Raw genomic sequence first — 15,816 nt, forward strand, 5'->3', positions numbered from 1 at the left:
GTCGGTGTTTTTGTCTGTATCTTTGGTCACGTGTTTGTCATTCAGTCTGAATCTTATGTAGCTTAACTTTCACCTCTGTCGACTTGTAAGGAACGAAACTGGCGCGAAAATTTGAAGAAAGTGTTCTTTCAAACACTTTTTAATTTCCAACTAAATTATTTACAAAACAAAACCCTTCGATCTTCCAAGGGCGCCATCAGAATCAGGATGCGCAATTTTTTCTTTGCAATATCCGATAATGAGGAATGCAAGAACATGTATTGTTTTAGAATGTCACGTTATTTTCACATTTTTACCCTTTGCGCCTTCGGTCGATTCCATTTTGCAAAAGAAGCCGGTTAGAATTTGTTTAAATAATTTTCACACCACTTTTATTGTTTTCCCATGTTGTACTGCCCGTCCTAGCTAGAATCGAATTGCCCTTGTCTAACGCCTTGAAAATTAACAATTCGCAAATTGTGTGAACGTAGAGTGTCGCCAAGTACTTTCACCCTTTATGTGAATGAAAGATTCACACAACAAAAAATACTATAATACTGACAACAATACAGCAACGACCTCTGACAGAGGTCAAAGAGGTAAAAGGTTGGTTTCTGTCTTTTTCACCCATGAGCACCGAAACGACGCCCACGATAAGCTGTAACAATGAAGATTTTTCTCTCCTCGTCTGCCCTTTAGGTTGACAATACTCAAACTAGTCCATAGTCTGCATAGTTTACACAAAACACCGCTTGCTTCTGCTTCCCGTTCCCTACTGACGGCCATTTATAACGTTACACAGTAAACAGTGTGTGCATAAGAAGCATTTGAATTTGAAGGAGTAGTGAAGGTTTATTTTCGACCTGGGTATTACCACACCTTTCTTGTCGGTGATGTTCTTTCAATCGCTAAAAATTCCCCACCTATTTGCGAAGCATGACCGAACATAGCAACAGGCACTTTGTATTGCTTTATCTTATTAGTTACCAGTGTTGCCATGTTAACTCGTCATTGTCTTATAACCGCACAACCGAGTCTTTGTATGTGTCGAAATCATACCGAAAAATTTATGCATAATTAATATTTGACAATGCTATGCTGGTTTCCTGTTTTAGCCAATCACTGACGAGACTGCCATCCACTGCCATCACGACTGAAAATAAACAATTACATAATCCAACGTATCTCATAACATGCATAAATACAGGCATGCATTTCGAGTTAGAGCCACAAATTCGCCACTTCGAACAAATCTGCGGAGAAAAAAATTACGGCAAGTGCAAAAATGTACATTAATATTTCGTTAGTGGCTGTCTTTGCTACAGTGGGCAATGGTGAGTATAGATTAATGAAGACGTTCTTTTTTTTGTATGGGTACGGTGTAATGCGGAGAGTATACTTGCACTGTGCATCTGTTCGGCTATCGTGAGTGTGTTCACAGACCCTGTATGGTGTGATGTTCTTGTCACATATACACATATCCGCAGCATCCCCTGCTCGAAGCGCGACAAATTAGGGTTCATTTACGCAAACCGTTTCACAGACAATTTTTAGGGGTAGGTGCGATCTTAACATAATTACTCGTTATCAATTGAAAGTATTCATGTACCTTAGATTGTATACTGTATTATTGGCATTGCGGTAATGACGGCGTCAATGAATTACAAACACACAGTTCACTCTGTAGCCCTGTGATGATATGATGGGTGCTATGGCGGCAAGAGATAATTTAACTCAAAAAAGTTTTAATTGTATGATTCAAATTCATCGGATGCGAATTTAAACCGGCGGTCGCTTGTTTTTTTTAAACTTAATATTACACTTTTAATAGCGTTGCTGTTCACAGTTTACACATGCGCATTCGGTATTGATAATAATTCACAGTCGAATACTTTGTTAGTCGAAAGTAATATCTCCCTTGAAACATTTTTGCCAGCAAACGGAGCTATTCATCGAAAAAGCTATTCCGGAAGCAATATTTGAGGGCAGGGTAAATTTTAATTTTGCTAGGGCAGGGGACATATTTTTAGGTGGCAGGGGAGCAAATTTAAGGTTTTTTTTTTCGGGCAGGGCAGATATTGGTTGATACCTGGTGACAGGGCTTGGCGAAAAACGAGGAGAGGGGAAGCTACTTTTAAAACGGGGACAGGAGAATTTCAGCCATGGTGTTTCCGGGGATGGGGACACAGTGCAAGTACTTATACCTTTTAAAGGTTACCCAGACTACTTAGCCTATCGATTGACCCCACATCTCACTCTATGTACTGCGAGATGGAAACCAAATACAAGGCCACTGCAGTATGTGTCTGCATGGGAATGTTAATTTTCAGGGGAATTTTTTTCTCAGGGCAGGGGAAAATCGACAGTTTTTTTTTTCATCACAGGGTAGGGTAGCTTCATGTCTGCAGGGAAATGGAATGACAAAATTTTGAGGGGAATTTTTTCCACGGCAGGGGAAATCGGCAAGTTTTTTTCGCCACAGGGCAGGGGAGCTTCAAACATTCACAGTGGGGAGGGGAAACAGGCAAAAATATGTGGGGAGCGGGTAAAAATGAAGTTTGAGTGCGGCAGGGTAAGTCGAAAAATTTTCAGTGGGAGGGCAAATTATGAACAGCTAATTAATTACCCTCTTGACTTAAAATTAGTCAGTTCACATTACTTGTCATGTACAATATATCTTATCACAGTAAGGACCATTTAAAAGTGCATTGTGCGTTGGCTGCACCTGATTTTTGCCAGCAAACATTTGACAGTGGACGAAAGCGCAAGGTGTGGGACGCTGTATGCATATTGTATATTGAATACGATGACGCATCTCTATTCTGTTGAAGAAAAGCTACCTTGAAATGTATGGCGACATATCGTAAAACTTACCCCTGATCGATAAGTCATTTTTAGAAAGGTTTTTTCCTTTCCGGAAATGCGAGTTACCCATTCAAGATTGCTGATCATTGTGGGTGCTTTAGAATTGATTTGAAAAGAACGTATTAAAACCGTCCTGTAGAAGGTGAGCTGAGGGTGCAAGACAAAATCGGCACAAGTCACTGACCAGTTCATTCTAAGCTTCATGATGCACAGTGCACTGGAATAGGTGCTATTTGTAAAAAGTACACAGGAAAACCCCAAAAGGCGTATTAATAGACTTAAATCTTACAAAATACTGTCAATGTGTATAAAAGGTACAATTATAACAATTGCTGCGTATCTGGTCTCGGGAGAATTGTACACCAATCCATGTACACCTGTACGATGACGCTAAATTACGTCAATGTCGTGAGTGATGACATCATCATATTATGATGCCAATTCAAGAGAAACACCTGACTTGCACTTTGCAGCGTGGCAGGTAGGATCAAGGAGGGAAGTGTTGTCAAGTATATTATCAGACCTACGCGCTGTAATTTTCAATTGTCATCTTGTACTTATACCGTATACTTGTATAGATTGTGAAAAATTACAAAATTATACACACTAGCTACAGCCGTTCTTGTGATATGAAATTAAAAAGAATACCCGCAGTCGCATTTTTATGCAGTTTTTCAGTGTTACTGGGTTGTCAGTATAAGATAATTTCATATTCTACTCCAAAATCGTGTCCAATATCTATTGCACTACTTGTCAAATTACTGACAGTTTAATGCAAGTGTGATACTGGCGTTTTTGTTGACGGTTTGGTTTCGGTCCAATGATGTTGCAACTTGTACACGATTGGCAAGGATAATTCTTTGTTTTTCAATATGCTTTTGTAGGGAGAAGGAAAGAAAATAAGTTTGTTTATATTGAACAAGAATGATGAAAATAGTTTATTTTTATTGAACAAAAAGGATGAACAGTTAGAACTGTTGTCCCTGTAAAATAGCCAACACATACAGAGTTTACGGAAGTGAAAGATCCGTTCGTATATGTGCACAAACAAAACGGAGTGACGTCATATCACCATTAATCTAAATTGCTCCGCCGGACACAAAACAGCCAGGAACAGAGGGACTAAATATTATGGGATATGCCTACTTGATATCGAATTTCTGGCCTGTCAACTACATATATGTGAACCAATTTACAAATTTAAGAAAACACACCACGCGCATTCGAGAAATTGCTAATATAATCCTTCTTTATAAACGAGCTCTTATTGCAGGTGAATTCTTCTACAATTTATAAACTCTGTCTGATAAACTCATGAAGTAATGATATAAACCCAGTTGTCTAAAAAAAATAAACAGTTTGACATGTGTTAGAATAAACTGTCGACTATACTTGTACTGAAACAAAATGAAGAAAACAATGTGCTTACTTCATAGGGTAGTTCTCTATGATATTTAAAGACAAACTTTCGCTAAAACTTTCCGTAAGGAAACTTTAAATCTATGTACGTATCTATGTATTTAAGTATGAGACATGTATCTCTCTCTCTCTCTCTCTCTCTCTCTCTCTCTCTCTCTCTCTCTCTCTCTCTCTATATATATATATATATATATATATATATATATAATATATATATATATATATATATATATATATATATATATATATTAGGTCAATAAAGATCAGATTATGTTAAATAGTTTCGGACAATTTCCTCCCTACAGTGTCTGTGCTACTGTCTGTCTGCCCATATGCTAAGCGTCTGACTTTTTTCTTATACAGTTCTTTCGACAGAACTACTTACGATGAGGCCGAAAGACGCAAAGTTTGTAGCACGCAGGAATGAAACTCTCACACTCTCCTTCAGTCAAAGGAAGACGACGAACGCTGTTAACGTGACGTATGATGCCTGGGTTTCTCGCACCAGTCCCGATATGACCTTGCTCCACCGTCGTATTGGTGACGAATCTCGTTGCTTTGGTAACTGTTGCATCGACTTCAGGGAGACCAAGAGGAAATACTACTTGAAAATTTCCATAAGCAGGGTGTCGGAGGAGCATTACGGGTTATATGCCGCAAAAATGAAGGTTATAGACCAGGAGAAAATTTTCGTGCAGGAGGGCGAAGCGTCCTTCCAGATAATCAAAAGTGAGTTGCCTTCCACGACATTATATGAACAATAGCTGCAGCTTTGATAACATTTCCATTATTCTCGTTCTATGAAACAAGCTCATTTTCTCAGTTATTCTCCCTAACGTATACTGCCATATAAAGCATTAGCTTTGCAAAGACAATGCAACGTATACAATATACAATGGTGTTAACTAGTCCAGATTTTATAACTGCCACTTTTGATGACGTTCTCATTATGATGTTTTTATGTGTCATTTGTAAGTTCTTGACAAGTTCTACTCATAAAAGTGCGTTGAAACACCCACTATTCAGCTTGCCAACGTGGCACCTAAAAATGTTCTGATATTGTTTATGGTTGAATTCTAGTCCGCACCTGAATTGAGTCGTCAACAATGATAATGCAGTCTGTACATGTACAGGCTGAGTTGACAAGCTGAATATATAATATAATATAATTTAATTTATTGTTTAAAGACTACTACACACCTTGTCTCAGTGGTCTGTACATTACAGAAAATTACTGGAAGAACTAAAATAAACGCAGAAAATACAAAATAACTCACAGAGGAAAGAGTGTAATTAAAAACAATCGATAAAATCAAGCAAGCTAAAATCTAGACTAAAGGATCCTACCTAAAAACAGCAAAGAAAGTATTTTAAAAATACTCGGTATCTCAACGTACTTTGGGGAGTAGAACAAGAAATTATAGTTGACATTAAAAACAAAAATAGTTAACAATAACATTGAAAATTGAAATTCGTGTACAGGCTGCGTTAATAAGTTGAACACCAGGAGCTTTGACACGAATTTTCCAAAAAAAAACCCTAAATGCATCAAACCTCACAGCTAATCGAACTAAATTTCTATTAGATTCAAATCTTGATATATTTTTCAGTATTTTTACCTATCTGTACGATACGGTTTCTCGCAATGTGCAAATTCACAGTCGCTGACTAACTTTTATTCCGGATTAGAGTTAATTTACATGTATCGACATCACGTGACGCAGTTTCTTTATATTGGCGAGACGAATGCTTTGCACTTCAACATGCCGTACAGAGAAGAAACGAGTGAAAATATCATGAAACGTTGCAGGTTTTGTCCCTTTAGGATTTCATCAAATTGCAGGGGCTTGTCTTATGCCCAGTCGTTCCCTCATTTGCCAAGCTTGAGCAATAACCGATACAGCAGAAACACTCTTTAAATAGAATCGAAACATCTTAGATGTTAGAGTTTGCATCAAAGAGGAGACCATGCAGATTGATGCTCTGTTCATACTCTATACTTAGCACTCGATTAATCTTAGAGGTAAAAACACTTGCCTTTTTTACGTGAGAGAAAAAATTGTAAACACCATGAGTGTAATCATCATCTTCGTCGATAATGAAGTGATATCAAACAGTATCATTGCCACTAAAGGACGCTGAAATCTGATTGCATGAAAACTTTTCCACAAACTGGTACGAATCTCGATATTTGCATATTGTCTTGATTGATCACTTTTCATTTTTTAAAGTTCTTCATTGTTAATGCAATACGTATTGTTTGATTCCCTTTTAGGAGGCAGCAAGAATGGAAATCTGTGTGAATGCCAAAGACGATAACAGAAAGGGAAGAAGAGACACTGATGACGTCAGAGAGAATTTTTGCAATAACACCTCTTTGACACGGCATTGATGCGTGCGTGCCGTGTTTTCCCCGGATTGTTCTGCATAATTTACATTGATAATGGTTTCATTCAGTTTTTCAATGTACGCAGGGAGTTATATGTAAAAAGACGCACATTTTTTATAGGCTTGAACAATGCTCATTATAACCCCATATTTTTGTCGTGTCTAACATGCAGGCCTTTGTGTGATCTTTGTCGTATTTATTCAATTGTATTTATTCAATTGTATTTATTTCCAGTGGATCATAAAATGTGTGCTAACCTTACTTAATATAGCTTTGAAAGCGAAAAGATGTCATACGATAAGAACGCTAGTGACAGATTTTAGTATCATGGAAAGAGAACATTTCTAAAGCAAGCTTAAATATACCGGAATAAACTATATGGCTATATGATAGCTAAATCATTGTATGTTTAAAGTTGCCAAGCGTATATCTATTCAAAGGGTTGAGATCATTTTTGTAACAGCGGATTTGTCATGTGGTCGTGGAAAAATTGTTTTAGCGCCCTCAGTCAAACTTCTTTTTCAATGATCGCAAGGCTTATTCCAACGTTTTTACTTTTCACTAAAAGACTTTACTTGAAATGCAATTTGATATGCGAAAGTTTTTAGCCACACGTTAGATATTATGAAAAACACTGTAGCTATTACACTGACAGTGAGACAGGTTTGTGTGACCGATTGTAAGGTTAAAAAAAGAATTTTTATCTGATAAGTATGGTGCAGCAATGTCGGACTGCAATTAAAATAGACGACGCTATTCTTTTGTTCATTCTTTACTCATTCTGACATATAAAGTTTGCAGCTTTGTTAGAATGCGAGCGGCAATTGATATTATTGGTGAGTATATTTGGTTTAAAACTGCATACGAAATGATATTTTTGGCAGTTCCCATCTTAAGTGTTTTGCATTATTTCGTACTTATACTTTTATTTTGATTGTTACTCATCTGTCAGTATCTAATTTTTCGAGATTTAAATATGTAAGTTCTTTGACTGTATTTTGTATTATTTGTATGTTAATTTATTTGACCTTTTGAATAATTCTAGATCCCATAGGCATAATAAATAAATAAAATAAATAAATAAATAAGTAAATGGCGTCTGCCGGTACCTAAGAGTTCATTTGGGCCTATCTCTGTGTTTTTCCTCTATTGAAAATGTTTGAAAGTCAGTGTTCGAAATATGACATTATCACGTGATAGGCGTGAAGAGCAGTTAATCAGCTATGTAATATTCATAAACTTGGGAGGTCCATCACAGGATTAGGTTTTGGTACGGTGTTAAGGCTTGGGTTCGAGATGGTAATTCTGAAAAAGGCTCCTCAGTTAATGAAGTTTGACGAATAGATCACACTATGTGCACAGTTTTCAGAAATCTAGCAGAAGGAACAACACAATAATATTACTACAGACGACGAGATTTCACGTTCCGCAAACCATCCTGGAAACGATGAGAAACAGACTTCATCTTCCAATACAACATGAAGATCGCTCTAAACAGTTGGATTGAAGAAGAAAAGGCTACATATTTTGCGATATACAGTTAATACGTTTGAAAAGCTCACAGAAGTCCTAAAATTGTGTGGTTTCTACTTGATATCTTTACTTGGTATTGGAAATGGTTAATAAACGAACAGTACATTGTGACACTGTAGAGAACTGTCAGCAAGATTCCATAATTGATTCTTCCCACTGCTTGCAAATTTCGAGTGTTGTGAAATTTTCATGCACCCACTTGGGTTTCGCCGGCACGATCAATTGTATACAGTTACTTTGTCAACTTGTTATTGTTTTTACTCTCTTTATATTGCCTGTCAACAGATAATAATAAAATTCAAAGGGATGTCTTATTTTGCCGTGTAATGTGATATCTGTGTTGTTGGTACGATACACACAATTTGCCCGTGTGACTCAAATTTTCATTCTAAGCTAAAATCATGTAAAATAAAGTGAATTTTAGTGTAATCTTCCTTCATAGGTCACTGAAATTTTCTTTAAGAAATTCTTTTAGATAGATTGACACGATCTGACGCTGTTCACCGACTTACCGTGTGGGCATTCAGTTCGTTTCTATCACATTGCCACACATAAGCATCAAAACAAATCAACACATGCAATGCTACCAATTAAAGCGACACAGTCGTAGGGACTGCGCTCAAAGTTGTATGGGACCCACACGACCAATGTAAACACTGTATCCAATGTACGATGGTGATTAATGAGAGTTCAAGCATGTCTGTCATGATCTACATCGTATAATTTAAATGTTGCAGCTATGATGATGAGGTGCATCTAGATATCGTGCGCGAAACACATTGTTTGTAAACAAGAAACTCGCACAGGCGCAGTTCCGACGACTGTTTCCCTTTAAGTTATCGCTTGAAAGACCCGATAATGTAATGTGTATCAAATCACACGGAGATATTCATGGAATACAAATAAATTATTCTTTGTGTATGTCTTCGATGGTGTTTGACAAATCAAGTACATCTGTGTTATGAATAATCTATGCGTGTCACTGTGTACCAAAAACTTTGAGATTTTTGCATGTTGACTTTTATCGGCAACATTACACGTTCAAATTTGTAAATTAAGGTGAACGTCATTCTATGATGCATGTTTGATGGGAACGACCGCCTGTGTGAATGCGCGATAGGTTTTCCGCAACTTCAAGACCTAGAGGGCGCTTACCCATGAGTCTGGGTTCCCTTTGCTTGACTTGGAGTGAAAAATATGCAAGCTGCATTTATGGACAAATTAAATACGACACGCTTGTTATGATCGATAACCATGGTGCATTGAATTGATTACAGAGTTGAATAGACAGATATTTTGTAAAAGGTATGTTTTATTAGGAATGCAACAGAATATAGCAAGAAACGATCAAAGTTAGACTATATAAAGATGTGTAGTTCTAGAATGTACCTACGGACGCCTATTTAAGGAAATACACTGTGCGTGTGTTGCTCTGTTAAACAGTAGAAAATTGATATTCGTTCGTTGGTGACACTAAAAAGATCAAACTTTAAAATATATCCACATTTACGCATTACTTAAAAATGTAAGCTTTGCTAAGATATTGGCCTACATGATTTAGTTCCCGATTGCATTTAATAGTATTCGCAGCTATTCTGTAAATTCCAAGTTCATGTGGATAGACGTCAAAAGACTCCTCCTGACATTAATTTCACATCCGAAATCATCAAATAGGTGTAGGAATAAACATTTGCTCGAATCCGACATTTTTGGAAAGTTCTAATCTCCTTCACCTGTCTTTTCTTCGTGCTGAAGTTTGCTAGCGCTTAAAGTCTCTGATATTGTGTGATTTATGATAGGCTGGCGTCTGCGATACTGATGAGGTGACAGCGCCACCATGGCCGGTTCACCTGTCTTTGGACATAGGCTTACGCCCCTAGAGTTACACATGTCCCCCGTCAGATATATAAATAGCTTCAGGTGTATAAATAGCAGAAAGAAATATTACCATGCCATTGTTTTCAAAAGTGTGAACTTTATATGTAGACGTAGACTGGTCAACTAATCGCCTTGTGGTTGATTTGTCAGCAAAGGTCAAAGGTCTAGCATATCCAAGGTCACAGAACGGAATGACTTTAATAATCGACAGATTTTTGGACAATTCGCAATACCAGTTAATGTAGAACAACCTTATGGCGGCTCTAATTGCATTAAATGTTAACAGTGGTTCTGAAATTTTTGTCTTAGCTAGACTGTCAGGTGAAAACGTATGGTTTGTCTCTCCTCAGTGCAAGAATCGTGCTTTTATATAGAACTTGAAGATGAAATCCTACATGCTAAGTATATGGTAACGTTGTTTTTCGGAGCCAGCCCCAACTGAAGTCTTCCGTTTGACGCACACTGAAATGATAACGATGCACAGTACGAGAAGTCCAAGGCGCGTGGCGATCGTTCGCCATTCTCCCGACAGATTCACAGTGACCTGTCCTTGGTAACGGACGGACTTGCCGGTATCCACGGAAACCTTGGTCGCATTTTCGGTGTGTTCACGACAGGAATCTGCAAAAGATTGACACTGACAGTGTATCATATAGTCATGAAGGAATACCTTTGGCCGCAGCAAAGATAGAGGCTGTCAATAGATAACGAAGCCTGCGTTTTCGCAGACAGAAAGCCCGGTCATTGAAAATTCATGTATTAAAACTACCTCTGAACGTATTGTTGTGCACTACCAAAGAATGCTCGTATTGCAATAATATCGGATGATTTCATTCATTCTAGATACGGTTAAATGGCGTTTATGTGTACGAGAAGTCGTGAAGGGCCGAAGTTGGCGCTAGCTGATAACCGGGAGTGACCAGTCACCGTGACCAAGACAGCAACTTTAACGTTTGTATTATTGCTCAGCTGTTTCTCATTCATGTGTTGGTGTGAAGTTGTCGCTATTGAAATAGTCTATCTGCGACATCAGCAAATTTTAGACAGAAAATTTCGAATAATTTACTCGCCAGTCAAACTAGAACCAGATATAGCACCAAAGTGTATTTTGGGGTCGTTTTTGAGTAACTTCCGTGGCGTTTGTGAAATCTCGGGTCACCAACTGTTAGAATTACTAATAGGGGAACTTATATTACCATGGAATTAGTATATCTCAATGCTATCACAATAGGACCTTGTTCAGAAAACGATAGGAGCACAACAAAGGACCCCCGCCCCTTAAGAAATGTTTTGTGGCATTTACCGACCAGAATTTATGGGAATTTGGTCAAAGATAGCTCTTTCCAAAATTTATTAAACTTACCGACATAGTCGTTAACATATAAGAATGTTTTAAATCTCTCCGTGTGATAACCTTCACGATGTTGAAAAATCCACCTGCACAGGTATTCACCCTTGTCTGATGGCGTGACTTTGGTGATCAGTAAATCCCTACCATGCATCAGCGAGTATCGCGCGCCCAGCCACGGCAACCAAGGTTGAGTTGACGCCGATGGCAATTGTCTGGCTGTCCGTGTACGACACCGTGTCTTTGAAAGCTCTGATCCACTCGATGGTTACCTGGCTGTATGGCTTTGACGGTATGTATTGTGGACACGACAGCAGGACTTGATCGTCGTCCATCGCAAACAGATTAGGTTGTCCGGGGAAGCCATGAGCTAACTCACCTGTGAATGCGCATATTAATGAGTATATAGAATGGGGTCTGTTTGTTAGGATTTTCACAAGATGCAGTGCTTTACATATTTTTTACAGTCCATACAAATGTCATTATGCTCCGTTCTATGTAAAGATGAATGCACTTTATATCAAAAGGTCTGGCTTATAATGACCAATAAAATAGTTTCCTTTTACGTCCATAATAACGACCAATCGAGATTCCGGAGTGTTATTCATAGACCCCTACCCCAAAGGGAGTTACTAGTACATAAACTTCTTTTGTTATTGTATGACAATGAGGACGTGCTCAATACCCGGGATTGAAATCAACCTCTTTAAATTCTGAGGACGGCGGGAACATTTTGCTGGTATATTCCGGAAGAAATAATGCCTTCTCCTATGATAGGTGATATTTTTATAAGAAAGTGCCCCAATCTCCTTAGACAGTCAATGTTTGCCCCATTAAAATAAGAATGAGTCTTTTATGTTATAGGACCCCAAAGATCCGGGTTTATCCGGGGCTGTACATTATAAGTATCTGTGTAGTCAACAGGATGGCACCGAACCACGGAAACGGTATTAGTAAACGGTCATGTAAAAATGTAAACAATCTACTCATTCTGAATGAGATCAGCTGCGAATAAATGCCGATAAGTCGATCGAGAGGCTATTTTCAGAAGTGATTCATTGTGAAACTCGCAATCGTTGACACTTCAAAACGAACAATGACGAATGTTAAGAAGATAAACAAGATCTCCAAAACAAAGTTTATACGCATACGTTAAAAGTTCCTTCCCGTTTTGGACGCAGTTGTTGTTCAAGTTCACCTCCATGATTCAGCGACTCGTTTGTATTTTGAAACGCTACAGAAAGAACGAAAAGAGTGATCCGTCGAAAACCTGATAATTTGACCATGCAGAAGGAAGTAAACTGAAGAGAATGGACAGTGACATCATCTGCAACTGAAACTTTACAGTTCTCTTCACGTATGCCTTTTCGCCATCATGTATGGCGTTGATGATCACTCCCTCTCCCCGCTGAAGAAGTTCTAAAACTTGCCTGCAAGAACAGGGTCATACCAGCTGTCCGCGCCTGACTTCCATCTCTTACGAACAGCTTTTTGGATTGTCCCTGACACTATATCCAAGTGGCAGAGACGCAACTAAGTTGTCGTAGTGAGTTGCTATGGATTTATTTGACGAAAGAAGGGAATGAACCACTTTTTGTTAATTCATGGGTATTCATTACGAAACGAAATGTTAGTATATGTATATCGCCAGTTCTGAAGCAGAGTATGGAGAAAAGATGGACGTACTTCATATAATAGCATAGGCATCGGATTCTCTGTGCGCAAAACCCTTTAATGCAACCTAGAAAAGGCTGCATTTTCATTTTGCCTAAAGGGGCAGAGAATCTGGTACATATGCTACAGAGCTGATGTCTGACAGAAAAGAAATTACATGAGCACCTCACTTTACTACGTGGTCTAACATAACTGCCCCTTAAAAATGCTCCAGGGCTGTTGAGGTCGATTGAGATACACGTACCTGCACCGATCAATAGCAGTAAAGTGGAGATAAAAACCATTGTGAAAATTCGCTGAGGACAATCCCAACCAATGTTCCTTCTCTTCGCTGGCTGGTCAGTTGTGTTCAGTTATATCTCAGTCCCTCCACACCAGTGGAGGGACTGTGGGTGGATGAAGCATAGGACTGCATCAACGCCCTCAACGGTCAACAAATTATGGCATATATACTTCCTCCTATGGAAATTTCTTAGATTCTTCTAATTTTAGAACTTTTCTTCGGAATCTTTTTAGTAATAGACGAAATTGTTATCCCGATAGAGGGCGCAAGACAGGCATAACAATTTTACTGGATTGCTTCCTCTTCGCCCTGCTCTTGTACGAAGTAGTAACAAGCAGCCACACCACGTCTCTAAAAGAGTACAACAGCATGATGTGTCTTTGGTTTGAAAATAAATCACGAAAATTCTGTGGAAAGATGCGGCTACTGAGGCCTTAAATCACAATATTATGTTAAAAGAGAAGGTCCTCTCAGATACTACAAACATCAGCTTTCAATTTGGTAGCTGTGAGTCCATAGCTGTGGTGTTTTCAGACGGGATTCCTGCCTTTTACGAGCTGGTTTTGACTTTTATGATTTTAACCCCGCCACAAGTCAAAAACCAGCCCGTAAAAGGCAGGAATCCCGTCTGAAAACACAACAGCCATGGACCCACAGCTACAGCTTTGGCCACAGCTTATAAAAATAGGTCTCTATGGCTTCCCAGGAGATGTAATTGGATGGCTGGCAAGTCTAAACACCTATCAAAGTTTTTGATTTACCGCTTTTCTCTCTTTGATATTAATGATTGACATCCATTTCTGTACAACAGTTCAGGACTTCTGATTAAGCATAGAAAGTGTGAAATACATTTGCTACTCATTCAAAATACTATATCCAAACTTTAAAATTGACACTTTGAAATTCCTATCTTATTACAATTTCATTAAAAACACAGAATCACTGAATGTTTAAAATATACCCTAAAAATTATAATATATATATATATATATATATATATATATATATATATATATATATATATATATATATATATATATATATATATATATATATATAGGCCTATATATATATATATATATTGAATTTATATTCAGCATTTTGTTTTACCTTTGTGGCGCGGGGGGTCGCCCTGTTTTCGAAAGTTGGAATAGGAGTCAGTTTTCAAAGGTTGGAATAGGGGGGTCAGCCACATTTTGACGTCGGCAAAAAATGATCCACCGCCCCCACCCCCGGCCGAAGAAACTGACCAGTCCCTAATGAACAATGGAAGGAACGAAAGATTTCAGAAGACATGAATTTCTCTCAAATCAGCCTTACGATACAGGACGTATCCTTCGGTTTTGTTAAAATAATGATGGCATTTGCATTTTTAAATTTTTATAGCCAGTTGTCTCCAACTTGGTCAGATTCATGTTGTAGTTGACAGACCAACCTGTCGCAGTAACGACGACGAAAGAATCAGTTACGGTTCGGACGATTCTACCCACAGTCACTTGTGATCTATTCCGCTCTCGGACTATGCGCCCATAGATTTTTCTCAGGCTTATGTACACACGTCTATGGGCGCATAGTCCGAGAGCGGAATAGATCACACGTGACTGTGATTCTCCCTTAATTTTTTCACGTTGGGAGTTCACAGAAACCATCTTGCTATATTCTCCTTGTATGATGCCTACAAAGACCAAGCCCCGTACCAAATATCCATCGAAGCTAGCGTGGAGCAGCAGTCCAGTCTCGCCTCAGTCTCAGTCTCGTTATCTCAAGTCGTCTCATTGATTCGCCAACGTCTAGTACCCTGGAGCGAGACAGGGTGGTGTATGCTGTACGGTAAAGTGCGCCATAAGCGGTAGGGATTGATATTTCGGGGAATGAAACTTCACTCCCAACCGCGAGCGGCGCACTTTTCAACCTTACAGCACAGGTAGTACAGCTAGCCCCGTGAAGACTTATCTGGATCCTGTTCATAGTTTTGGTGTGTTGACCTATTACAGGTAAGTTTTGGGTTAAGGTAGAACGCACCCCAGGGACAGAGAGTCGGACTCTCAAATTTCTACAATTCCTTTCTGGTTTACCACTTGTGGGGGCTCATTTGAAAGCTCTTGGAGAAAGAAAAACTTTTTTTAAAAGCCAAAATTTAATTTTCCTCCATAGAGTTAATACAGGAATGGTGGCCATTTTGAATTTCAAATATCGCAAAATGTTGGGTAATTTGTTTCACTAGTTCCAAACTTTGCACTGTGACCCCCGATTTTCATCGATGATTTGGTAAGAGAATGTTTGAAACTTTCATTCAGTAGAGTTTGAGCAAAAGTTTGTCTTTCACTTTCAAGGTGCACGCTACCTTATATAAAACATACCAAAAGTACAGAGAGATTCTCAGCAATGTACACACCTATTTAAGATGCAACACTTTAAGCAGGAAGTGTAAAGTTTCAAATCCCAGTA

The 15,816-nt window shown here is 38.5% G+C and overlaps 1 protein-coding gene and 1 long non-coding RNA gene across 2 annotated transcripts; one reads left to right on the forward strand and one right to left on the reverse strand.

The window, feature by feature from the left end:
• Window positions 1–1,189: 1,189 nt before the first annotated feature.
• On the forward strand, window positions 1,190–8,614 carry LOC139121495 (uncharacterized). Its single transcript, XM_070686398.1, has 3 exons — window positions 1,190–1,313; window positions 4,627–4,992; window positions 6,539–8,614. Exons 1-3 carry the CDS (start codon window positions 1,265–1,267, stop codon window positions 6,580–6,582), a joined length of 459 nt encoding a protein of 152 aa, XP_070542499.1. The 5' UTR covers window positions 1,190–1,264; the 3' UTR covers window positions 6,583–8,614.
• An 865-nt stretch (window positions 8,615–9,479) lies between these two features.
• Window positions 9,480–13,614, reverse strand: LOC139121496 (uncharacterized). Its single transcript, XR_011549288.1, has 3 exons — window positions 13,330–13,614; window positions 11,427–11,790; window positions 9,480–10,684 (listed from the first exon to the last, which is right to left on the reverse strand). It is a non-coding gene; the product is annotated as an uncharacterized lncRNA (long non-coding RNA).
• Window positions 13,615–15,816: the final 2,202 nt, after the last annotated feature.

This window comes from Ptychodera flava, chromosome 21, assembly GCF_041260155.1.
Source record: "Ptychodera flava strain L36383 chromosome 21, AS_Pfla_20210202, whole genome shotgun sequence".
Classification (NCBI taxonomy): domain Eukaryota; kingdom Metazoa; phylum Hemichordata; class Enteropneusta; family Ptychoderidae; genus Ptychodera; species Ptychodera flava.

Coding starts and splice junctions, on each gene's coding strand:
- LOC139121495 (XM_070686398.1), top strand. CDS start 1,265: ATGTACATTAATATTTCGTTAGTGGCTGTCTTTGCTACAGTGGGCAAT. Junction 1,314..4,626: donor CTTTGCTACAGTGGGCAATG/GTGAGTATAGAT, acceptor TTTCTTATACAG/TTCTTTCGACAGAACTACTT. Junction 4,993..6,538: donor GTCCTTCCAGATAATCAAAA/GTGAGTTGCCTT, acceptor ATTCCCTTTTAG/GAGGCAGCAAGAATGGAAAT.